Source organism: Sus scrofa, chromosome 13, assembly GCF_054392235.1.
Source record: "Sus scrofa isolate SSC_HxYL_T2T_F1_AM1 chromosome 13, Sscrofa_HxYL_maternal_Yorkshire_Landrace_v2.0, whole genome shotgun sequence".
In the NCBI taxonomy this organism is placed as follows: domain Eukaryota; kingdom Metazoa; phylum Chordata; class Mammalia; order Artiodactyla; family Suidae; genus Sus; species Sus scrofa.
The window spans coordinates 139,129,961-139,142,161 of NC_139395.1; the positions used below are offsets into that span (position 1 = coordinate 139,129,961).

The 12,201-nt window shown below is 40.7% G+C and overlaps 1 protein-coding gene across 3 annotated transcripts in view; it reads right to left on the reverse strand.

Moving 5' to 3' along the window:
• The window catches only part of TBCCD1 (TBCC domain containing 1), a 22,249-nt gene extending 12,509 nt beyond the window's left edge, over nt 1-9,740 (reverse strand). The window contains exons 1-4 of one of the 3 annotated variants that reach the window (XM_021068227.2): nt 9,666-9,740; nt 8,912-9,017; nt 6,692-7,070; nt 1,889-2,044 (exon numbers count right to left, since the gene is read on the reverse strand). In XM_021068227.2, coding sequence (XP_020923886.1) covers nt 1,889-2,044; nt 6,692-7,027 — 492 coding nt within the window. In that variant the 5' untranslated portion in view covers nt 7,028-7,070; nt 8,912-9,017; nt 9,666-9,740. The remainder of the gene's footprint in view (nt 1-1,888; nt 2,045-6,691; nt 7,071-8,911; nt 9,018-9,665) is intronic. The other 2 variants (XM_005652366.4, NM_001243469.1) reach the window with 2 other exon arrangements.
• Between the last annotated feature and the right edge of the window lie 2,461 nt (nt 9,741-12,201).

Sequence of the window (12,201 nt, forward strand, 5' to 3'; positions counted from 1 at the left end):
CAGAGACATGGAAGTTCTAAATAGGGTGTAGGAAGTATGCTGGAAGTGGCAGTTGAATTTAAAATGGTAGGCAGGGAGTTCCTGTTGGGCTCAGTGGAAATGGATCTGACTAGTACCTATGAGTATCTATCTTGATCTCTGGCCTCGCTCAGTGGGTTAAGGATCTGGAGTTGCCATGAGCTGTAGTGTAGGTCGCAGATGCGGCTTGGATCTGGCGTGGCTGTGGCTGTGGTGTAGGCCAGAGGCTACAGATCCGATTGGACCCCTAGCCTGGGAACTTCTATATGCCGTGGGTACAGCCCTAAAAAGACAAAAAAACAAAATAAAATAAAATATAAAAAATAATTAAAAAAATAAAATGGTAGGCAGCGACCATTCATGAAAGGCCTTGGGTGAAATACTAAAACATTTGGACTTTATTTTGAGCGCCAGAGACTTTCAGACTATTTTGTAAACAGCCATACCATTTTTTATTTTTAATAAACTCTCATTTGGATGGCAAAGAACATATTAAAGTAGAGCTGCCACGGCCTCACCTGCTCTTCCTCCCTCTTGCTACATTCCCCCCTCCCATGGTGAGTACAAGATGAAAACAACGATTACAATGAGAATTCACTGATGGAGTTTTGACGGGAGATGGATAGAATCGGTCTGTATTTTAGAAAGTCCAGTGTAGTAGGTGGACTACAGATAAAAAGCAGGGTGACAAAGTAGGGCCTATATAAGAGCAAAAAAGGGGATAAATTATTAAAGAGTTATTTTGGAGGCAGAACCAGCAAGACTTGACAACTAACTAGGTATGGGTGGTGACAGAGAGAGCCTGGGTAGCTGGTGGTAATTGTCACTAGCAGACAATACAGGTTAATTCAAATAAAAGGAAATTTTACTGTAGGAACACATAGTCCTCTCCCGGACTGAAGTACAAGGAGGCCTCATCAGAACTGGACCTGGAGGCCACCTTGAACCTGGTTCTCTCTCAGGTCTTTCTGCATGTCTGCTCCATTCTCTTCTTTTTCTCTGATTACCTCTGAGTTGCTAATCTCATAATTCCAGGTCACTGATGGATGTGGTAGCTATTCTGGTCCCAATGCCACATGAGCTACCAGCACAAACACCCATCACAACTGGTCTTTTCTTCAGTCTTTGGGGGTATGGATTGAGCCAGATCATCATTTCAAATCCAACAAATTTCAAATACATACTAGGAATGGGTGACTCTAGTCAAGTGTCCATCCCCGGTCCAATCAGATGCTGAGAGAAGTCATGCTATAGCACAAACTAAAGTCACCATATACAGGTATTTACTATGCAACAAGTCTCATGCTAATACATTACTGAATTCTCACAGCTATTCAGAAATTGGCATTATCATCCCTGTTTAGAGTCAAGAAGCCCAGCAAGAGAAGTGAACTGACTTGCCCCAACTCATATGAAATCAAATGCATTAATATTTGCAAAAATGGGAATGCTAACAGAAGTACAGTGAATAATTTGCCCAGATATTATCTAAGTGATTTTTGTGTTATTGAAGGAAGTGAAGTAGCTTCTCTATTTTGATTAAGATTGCACATATTTGGGGTTTTGTTGTTGTTGTTCTTGTTTGTTTGGGGGCCATGCATATAGCATGTGGAAATTCTCAGACCTGGGATCAAACCCATGCCACAGCAATGACAATGCCAGATCCTTAAATTGCTGAGCCATCAGGGATTTCCAAGATTGCACATATTTTGTTTTATAATTAGGGAAAAAAGTGAAAAGCAAAACAAAACAAAATATGCCAGCAAATCTCTGGCTTATATAAGTAATTTAAAGTAACTTTTAACGAAGGCAAACCTTCTCCCTCACAAATTGTCCCTTTTAAAGAAAGAGACCATAATTTAAACAGTACCTTATTATGACAACTGGATTTTTCAGTCAGGTCAGGAGACTGAGATCTGTGTCTGGGACTAGGCCACTCTTCTCCAATCAAAGATGTCCTCAGGGAGACTTTGTTTAACTGCTGTATATATAAGAAGAGCAGAAACTGCAGGGTGTCCACTGAAAGCTGTCCAAGAAGAAAATAAATGATGAACACATGTCCTAAAACCACATCAACCACTAGCCTACAACTAAGCAGACATAGTAAATACCCAACAGTGTGCTGATCCTAAGAAGACAAATGTAGAAAGGTTGCTAGCATTTGATATGCATGTCTCTGATACCTAGATGTAGGAGTTTCTCAAACTAATTAAACTGGTAAAATTTCTTAGCTTCTCAGAAAGCTATGTAGCATGTATGACCATAGACATTCTCTCTCAAACAGATGAAGTGGAAAGGATGAAGCATGTATTTTTTTAAAGTATATTATTTCACAAGTTTAAAATTACAGTTAAAAAAAAAAAATCTTAGTTGGAGTTCTCACTGTGGCGCAAGGGGATCGGCAGCCTCTTGGGAATGCTGGGACGTCGGTTTGATCCCTGGACTGGCACAGTGGGTTATGGATCCAGCACCGCTGCATCTGTGGCTTAGGTCACAACTGTGGCTCGGATCTAATCCCTGGCCTGGGGAACTCCATATGCTACGGGACAGTCAAAAATAATAATAATAATAATAATAATTAGTAATTGAACAAACAGATGAAAAAAAGGAAAAAGGAAACTTAAACAAGACATAGAGATTAGTTTAACCTAATCACAAACTTAACAAGAAAGTTTAGAATATCAGTGCAACACTTGAAATTGTATGTAATTTTTGGGTGTATATACATTTTGTGGGAGAGCAGACCTAACCTCAGGTTTTTATCAAATTCTTAAAAGGGTATTTGACTTAAAAAAAATACTACTTACCTGAGAAATGTTTATAAGTCAATTCTTATTGGAAAAAGTGTGTGGTCTGAAGCTCAGTATTTGAAGCCCACAACTATCCTCACATACTCCTTCCCATACACATATAAGAGAGGCAAAAAAAGCGAAGCAGTACATCTTGGACTACAGCTATACTCGTCCTGATTCCCAACCAGCCTAAAAATTGCTATGCCTAAGGAACTTAAAAATGCCAATTCTCAGGATCACCTAAACCTGCCTAGTCAATCAACTGTCAACATGGAACCTCACGAATCTGTATATTTTTTAAATTGTTACTTTCTTAATTAAACTTTTTGAGGTAACTGTAGATTCACACGGAGCTGTAAGAACAGAGAGATCCCATGTAATCCTTTTTTTTTCCTTTTTCTTTTCTTTTTAGGGCCACACCCGCAGCATATGGAGGTTCCCAGGCCAGGGGTCAAATCAGAGCTGTAGCTGCCAGCCTACATTGCGGCTTGCGTCAACACTGGATCCTTAACCCAACGAGTGAGGCCAGGGATGGAACCCAAATCCTCATGGACACTACGTATAGTTCTTAACTCCGTGAGCCACATGGGAACTCCCCCATGTACTCTACCCAGCTTCCATCTTGCAAAGCTATCATACAATAGCTCAGCCAGGGTACTAACATGGATTGCAGTCAGGGTACAGAACACTCCCATCTGCACAAGGATCCTTCCTGCTGCCCTTTTATAGCCACATCCACCCCTCATCCCTTCTTTGGCCCCTGACAACTACTTATCTGTTCTCTATATCCATAATTTTGTCATTTCAAGAATGTTACTAAATGGAATCATATAGTATGTCACCTCTTGGGACTGTCTTGTTTTACTCAACAGAATTCCCTGATTTTATACCTACTTCCACTTAACAGTTATTACTATTCCTTCATATGCTTGTCTTCTCATAAGACTTAAGATCCTTTTCTTTTTCATTTTCATTGTCCTAGTAACTAGCACAGAAACCAGTATATAGTAAGCACTCAAAAAAACATTAGAGCTTCTTGAAGGTTTTATTCCTCTCTGTAGCCATACCACCAATTACAGCATCTAGCACATAGCAGGTGCTCAGTAAATGTTTAATTAATGAATAACTATAATGCCCCTTTCCCTGGTTGCTTGCCAAGCTTTTTTTTTCAATTTCTAAAACCTTGTTTAGATACTACCCCACGTGGCAGAGACTGGCTAAATGCTAATTAAATACGTTTCCTTCCTAAGCATTTCCCAGCCTCCCTCGAAGTTGGATATGGTATAAGTGGGTTACAGTCAATGGAATGTGGGTGGATTCACACTACTTTCAAGCTTCCCAAAATTTCTCCCAAAGAAATGGAAGTAAAGGCCTCAGGCCCTAGTAGGCACGGCTGGGGTAAACCATATTAGTTTTTCAATTGTTCACCTCCTCATCTTCCAAGAGGCTTACATGGCCCGACCCACAGCCATGGAATTTCCCTACCTCTTGTGAGATAGTTTACCTCCCATCTTATTAATTTCAGGCATGGACATATGACAAAACTTTAGACAATGGAACAAAAGTAGTTGTAGCTTATGTCAAATCTGAGCAAAGTTTTAAGAGACATCAAGACTTCTGCTCTGTTGCTCTTCCCTTCTGTCACAAGAACAGGCATGACCTCACAAAAGCTGTTTCTTCAGCCCGAGTCCCCAAATGAGCAGGCACATAGAGCCAAGCCATTTCCCGGAAGAGAGCCATAGCTCAGTAATTGTAAAATACTAATTACTATTAGTATTAGTAAATATTAACACTAATAGTAAATACTAAATACTAATACTAAATACTAAAATACTAAATACTAATACTAAATACTAAAATACTAATTATTGCAGCCTAATTGTAAAATACGCAAGAAGTAACCCTTAGCTACAGGAAGCCACTGGAATTTAATTTTTGTTTTTGACTTCAGCAAAGCCGACTAATACAATAGTGGCTCCAAAAGACAAGATGCCTATGTCCCTGAGTCACTGCTTAGTGGACAGCAGCCTAGAAACTCATCCAGCCAGATGCACTATGTTGGACTGCCGCATGAATAAGAAATAAACTATTATTGCACCAAGCCACCAAAATGCTGGGATCACTTGCTATTGTAATTGACCTACCCCGGCTAATATATTTTCTCTGTGAAGCCTTTCCTCATATTACCAGAATTAATCATTCTCTTCTCTAATTCTATTTCTGTACTTCATGCATATTTTTATTGTACATTCCACATTATTAAATAGCACTTTTTAAAACTGAAACATAGTTGATTTACAATATTGTGTTAAGTTTCAGGTGTACAGCAAAGTGATTTGGTTATACATATGTAGTATATCTATAGTCTATTATAATTTATTATATAAGATATTGAATGTCTTGGAACTCCCTGTGCTATAGTAGATCCTTATTGTTTATTTTATATACAGTATGTTAATCCCATACTCCCAATTCCTCCCCACCCCCAACCCTAATCTTCCTTTTTGGTAACTGTAAGTTTGTTTTCTATGTTTTTGAGTCTGTTTCTGTTTTGCAAATTAGTTCATTTGTACTATTCTTTAGATTCCACATATGAATGATATCATGTAATTATGTGTCTTTGTCTGACTTACTTTCTTTAGCATGATAATCTCTGGAGCCATCCATGTTGCTGCAGATGGTATTATTTCATTCTTTTTTATAGCTGAGTAATATGTGTGTGTGTGTGCGTATGCGTGAACACCACAACTTCTTTATATCCATTCATCTGTTGATGGACACTTAGGTTGTTTCTATGTCTTGGCTCTTGTAAACAGTGCTGCTATGAACACTGGGGTGCATGTATCTTTTCGAGTTAGAGTTTTCTCCAGATACGTGTCCAGGAGTGGAACTCCTGGATCACACGGGAGCTTTATTTTTAGTTTTATTACGAAATCTCCATACTACTTTCTATAACAGCTACACCAATTTACATTCCCACTAACGGTGTAGGAGGGTATCCTTTTATCTGTGCCCTCTCTAGCACTTATTATTTGTAGACTTTTTGGTGACATTATTTGTAGACTTTTTGGTGACGTGAGGTAGTAACTCACTGTGGTTTCCATTTGCATTTCTTTGAACAATGCTTAAGCATCTTTTCATGTGTCTGTTGGTCATCTGTATGTATTCTTTGGAGAAATGTCTATTAAATAGCACTTTTTTACAGACCAGCTTCCCCTACTAGTCTGTGTGCTAGTGAAGTCAGAGCTGCTGTTCTAACAGTCTTTGAATCCCAGCACACAGCAGATGCTCAGTTAAAAATAGTCAGGTGCTCTGACTGTAAAATGTCAGTGGCTCATAAGCATTCAAGTACCGCAAAATAGTTTTAAGGTCCATGAAAATATTTCCCTCTTCCAATTACAGGGCTCCTCTAATAGTACTACTTTGAAAATAGATAAATAAAGATTGCTGGTAAGGATAAATTCACTAAATACTGCCAAACTGAAACCGCTAAAACATAAATGGTGCTTTGGGATCATGTGGTCATTAACCTAAAACTATACACTATACAGCTGGTATAAAAATTTAAAAGAGGAGTCCCCATTGTGGCTCAGCAGAAACGAATCCAACTAGTATCCCTGAGGATGTGGGTTCCATCCCTGGCCTTGCTCAGTGGGTTAAGGATCTGGTGTTGCCGTAAGTATGGTGTAGGTTGCAGACATGGCTCAGATCCTGAGTTGCTGTGGCATAGGCCAGCAGCTGTAGCCTGGGAACCTAGCCAAGGGTGAGGCCCTAAAAAGCAAAAAAAAAAAAAAAAAAAAAAAAAAGGAAGAAGAAAGCAAAAAAATTTAAAAGAGTCTATTTCCCAAAGTAATCAAACACATATACATATACATCCATACCTGATTTCTTTGCTTTTCAACTTCATCCCCAGACATGCAGTTGGACAGAATCTCAGACCATTCCAGGCGCTCCTCTGGTGTCTTCACTGTAAGACTATCAAATATTTCAAAGTAAAGCCACGCCAGATCCTTAGCCAGCTGCAGCTTCCCACATGCAATGTGCCTCCATGTAGACCAGGACAGGCGTGGGTAGCCGCCCTCAGTGGCCCGGGTTCGCACATAGCTGGATATCTTCCTGAGATAGTGAAGACTGAACTTGGACGGAGGGGGGACCTGCAATGCGCCCACTATAAAGGGTTCTGCTTTTACCCAGAGGAGAACTCCGGACTGATCCATATTATCTCTGAGGACATCTGTGTGAAAAGGCTTCTTTGCATACCTATGAAACAAAGTTTCACACAAACCAATTCATTTACACATCTTCTTGTAAGGTGACCCCACCCTTAACCGTTTTTAAATGTACAGTGTCACTTTTAAAAGTGGATTTAGTTCAGCAAACAGAAGCAGAATAGATTTATAATATATTTGAGCAAGAAAAAAGTTGTGATAACACAGAATTGTCTCACTTGAATTGTTTGAAGCAGTTGTTTTAGGGAGCATGTGTAAATGCATGAGGTAAGAGATAGATCCCAGCTCATGACAAAGAAAAGAAGAAATGGGAAACAAGAACCATCCCATCACCAGAAATCTTGCTTAAACACTAGTCAAAATAAGAGGAGTTCCCTGGTGGTTCAGTGGGTTAAGGATCCAGCTTTGTCAATGCTGTGATGTGGGTTTGATCCGCGGCCCCAGAACTTCTGCATGCTGCAGGCATGGCCCAAAAAAAGAGAATAAAATTTCAAAGTCCAATAATTTACATATAGAGGCTGATTGATTATAAAGATTTGAACATGTTAGCTAACAATTTGAGCCCAATATGAAGCACTAGCACCAGGTGGCAGACCAGAATGCTCACATAAACACAGGCTATAAAAAAAGATCAAGAGAAGTTAAAGCATCTTTATAATGGTGAACCTCCTGTGGCTCTGGCATAGTCTATTATCCTTAATTCAGGCACAATATTTTTCTTTAATTTTTGTTTTTACAGCCGCACCTTTGGCATATGGATGTTCTTTCTAGCTAGAGGTCATTTGGAGCTGCAGCTGCAGGCCTATGCCACAGCCACAGCAGCATCAAATCCATAACCCACTGAGTGAGGCCAGGGATCAAACCCAAATCTTCATGGACACTCTTTTGGGTCCGCTAAGCCACAACAAGAAACTCAGGTACAATATTTTTAGATTTTGTTTTTGTTCATTGTTTGTTCTAACAACAACATATAATTTTCATGGAATATTTATAAAACACCTAAAAAGAAGGGAGGGAAATCATCCACAGTCCAAACACCAAGGGAAACTAGCTAATATTTTTACTGTATTTCCTATCCATGTTTTTTTTCCTACAGACTGGATGTTAGCTTTTGAATTTTCACAGTTGTGATGATACCATATATTCTGTAATACAGTTCTATATAATTTTAAAAGCTTAATAGCACTCTAAATAAATGTATTCCAGTTTATTCAATTGATCTATTTTCAGACACTTTGTAGATTTAAAATTTTTCACAAAAACGATACGCAAAATATTGACCATTGTTGATGCTGAATAATGAACACATGAGGGTATATGAACCTACTACTACCTTTACTTTTGTGTATGTTAAAATTTTCTACTCTAAAAAGTTAAATGTTTTCACTATTATAAATGATGGTATAATTACCACTTTCTGTATATTTTTTGCATTATGATTACTTTCCGGAGAAAAATTTCAGATGTGCATTTATGAAAAGAAGTAACTGACACTTCTGAAGCTCGTGACATATATTTCCATTACTTTCCAAAATGCTATCATATTGTTCCATCATTTGATCAAGGTACCATCTTCAAAACACACACCTCAGTATTAAGATCATTAAAAAAAAAAAACCTTTATATGAATGGATGAAAAATGTTTTATTCCTATCATTATGTCTTACATTTACTCTAAAAATTGTGTTTCTTTTGGGAATTACCTGTTCAAAAAATAAATGACGTCAATTGAGTGCTTGCTATATGCCGGGTAGCATTCTAAATGTTTTATGTTCTTCACCTCCTTTCATCCTCATAACTACCTACAGATAAATATGATTTTCCCTATTTTCAGAAGAGAAAACCGAGGCTTAGAAAAGTCAAGGAACTTACCCAAAGTCACATACTGGAATTGGCAGAGACCTGGATTAGAATTCAAGTTTGACTTGAGAACTGTTACTTATACAAATGTGCTTTAGGAACTCAGTTGTGGGAGAATCTAGAAAACGGGAGTGAATACAGAAGAGAATTACCAGAATGAGTGGCCTTAAATAGAAGGCCAGGTAAGGGCCAGGTGAAGGGTCATGGAACCATGAACCCAAAAGATGGGAGTGACAGGATAAATGGTAGCTGTCTTTGAACTTGGGAATGGCTTAGCGTCGCTCTTAATAATACCAGACAATGAAAGTTCTGTGAGGAAGATCTTAGGCTGCTCTGTGAAGTACTGACCTCCGCCCCTGAAGAGTGCAATCAAAGGACAGGTCCTGGAGAAGAACTCTCTATTCTAACCACCAAATTCGAGTGGGCTAAATTCGTAAACATTAAACTGGTGTTCCTTCCCTCTTCAAAAGCTCCCCTGGGATGCGCTGGGATCCAGGTTTCTCAGGCGGGGAGATGGGCGTGAGGCCCGAGCCTCCCTCCCGTGGCTTGGCCACCACTTTGGCCGCTGTCCAGGGTAGGACGCGGTCCTGGACCGGACGCCGGGTGGGCCGCCCGGGTGATCGGATTTTGAGAACTGACAAGCCCCAGCCGACTGGGTCTGTAGCGGACCCAAGACCCGGAGAACGCGAAGCTGGCCTCCCCGGCCCAAGCCTGAAACGGGACCGGCCCTCCCCGCCCTCCGTTGCGCCTAACTGCGCGCGGTTACCTGCGATGGCAGGGGCCGCTCCGCCGAACCTCTCCGTAAGCGGCCGCGCCTCGAACGCCAGACCCGCCCAGTGCCGGCTGCTCACCCACTGCGCATGCGTAAGGCACCAATGAGCTCCGGAGGACTACGTTGCTAGAGAGGCCCAGTGCTTCTTCCGCGGTCTGGGAAACTCTTGACCTCGAGTGCTGGATGCTGGAACTTGTAGCTAGATCTCATCGCTTTCTGGTGTCGCGCCTTTCAACTCAGGGTAGTTTTCTATTGCTCCACAGAGCTGTGGTCAGCCACTTAGCTGCTGGTAAGGTCAGCACGCTTTGATCAGTAATGATTATGATAATGACGGCTTACTGTGGGCGGGGCACCGATTAAAGCATCTTTACTTATTTCATCTCATTCCTAAGAGCCCTCTAAGGGAAGTACATTTGTTTTACTGATAAGGAATCTAGGACTTAGGTGAAAGTAACACTGCCAGAGACTAGCTAAGATACAGACCCAGACTCTCTGAAGCGAGAGCCCGCAAGGTTATCTCCTTAACTGTATATTAGCTTTTCCACCATGTTGCCGCCTTCAAGAAGCTTTTTGGCTTTCACCCAGCAGAAGAACATCACTTCTTCCTCTAACCTCCATTTTATGATTTCTGGCCATTTCCTGCTTTCTTAGTTCGTTTATGGCCTCTAGGCGTGGAAGGTACAAAGGTAAATAAGACCATAAGATGCAATTTAGTTTCTCTTTTTTGTGGCCTCTCTCTTCTAGAGGGCATCTTCCTGAAAGCAGTAACCTGGTCTACCTCTTACCTCTCTGTATTGTGTCTGACTCAGTGCTAGGCACTAGGATTTAGAGTAGTGAACAAACTAGATAAGGTCCTTGCTTTCTTCGAGTGTATATTTTAACAGGGAGAATAGATAATACATTAGGAAAATAAAATGGAATAATCCCATTGTGACTCAGCAGGTTAAGAACCCGACATAGTATCCGTGAGGATTGGAGTTCGACCCTTGGCCTCGTTCAGTGGTTTAAGGATCTGGTGTTGCTGCAAGCTGTGGAGTTTGGTTGCAGATGTGGCTGGGATCTGGTGTGGCTGTGGCAGTGGCTAGGCCTGCAGCTTCAGCTCTGCTTTGACCCCCTAGCCCGGGAACTTAACATATGCTGCAGGTGTGACTGTAGAAAGAAAAAAAAAACTCCAGGTATTAGTAAGTGCTACGAAATTTGGGAAAAAGGATGGATATCTAATCTGAGCTGAGGCTTGAAGAATAAGAAACCAGCACAGGAAGATCACAGTGGAAGGGATGTTTATACTCTGTGGCAGGCTCTGTTCTAAGTTGCTGTTCTAGACAGCTGTGAACAGAACAGTCCAGATTCATGCTCTCCTGAAATTGGCATTCCAGCGTGTGTTAGTAATGGGGACAGGATGAAAATAATTTTAAAAAATAGGGCAATATAAGAATAGGGACTTGGTAGGGGTTAATTTTGATTGGTTGGTCAGAGAAGTCTTCTGTGAGGTGGTAAATTTAAGCTGTTATCTGAGTTTAAAAAGGAGTCACCTATGTTAGGATCTGAGGGAAAAGCATTTTAGGCAAGAGAACAGCTAGAACAAAGCCCCTATAGGAATGAACTTGGTGTATTCAGAAGAGAGAAAGGAAAAGTGTCTTGCTGAAAGGTGGTAAGGAGTATGTACTAGGTGAGGGTACAGATCATATAAGGGTTTTGTTCTTTTTCCCCCAGGTTTATTGAGAAATGTTTCTATAAGCTAGCATAAAGAGTTGGGAGCTTACTCTAAGTGTAATGAAAAGCCATCCACAGCTTTTAAGTAGAGAAATGACATGACCTGACATGTTTGTTAAAAATCATGCAGAAAAAGGGGAGGCGGTGAGAAAAGAAGCTAAGATAACTAGGAGTGAAGGCAGGGAGACCACTTAGGAAGCCCTTGCCACATGGGAGATGATGTGAGATCACTTGGCTCAGAGATGTGGAGATGGAGACTTGCAGACGGATTCAGGATATGGTTTCAAGATTCAGGATATGGTTTCAAGGTAAAGCTCTGAATAGGGGATAGAGGAGAGGTATCAAAGAAGACAAAGTTTTAACGTGAACAACTAGGTGGTGCGTTTACTGAAATGAGCAAAACTAAGCCCGGGGGTGGGGGATTAGTATTCTCTTAACTGTAATTAATATTCTTTGTGTGCTTACTATGTGCCAGTACTAGATGGTTTACAGATTTTCTCCTATTAAAATTTCACAACACTACCAGTAAACACTTTGCCTCAGGTTTGTCGATAAGGAAGTTTGCGCTTGATCCGAGGACAAGGAGGGGAAACTAAACATGCTCTCACCGCCAGGAAGTGGTAGAAGCTGAATCCGAACCCGAGTCTGTCTGCTTCCACGGCCTCTTCTCATCAGGCCTCTTCTTTGCCAAACCGAGACAGTTTTCTCTTGGGTTTGTTAGAGAAAGTAAAATATATTCGTTTTGTGTTTGTTGGGTTTTTTTTGTCTTTTTAGGGCCACACCTGCAGCATATGGATGTTCTCAAGCTAGGGGTCCA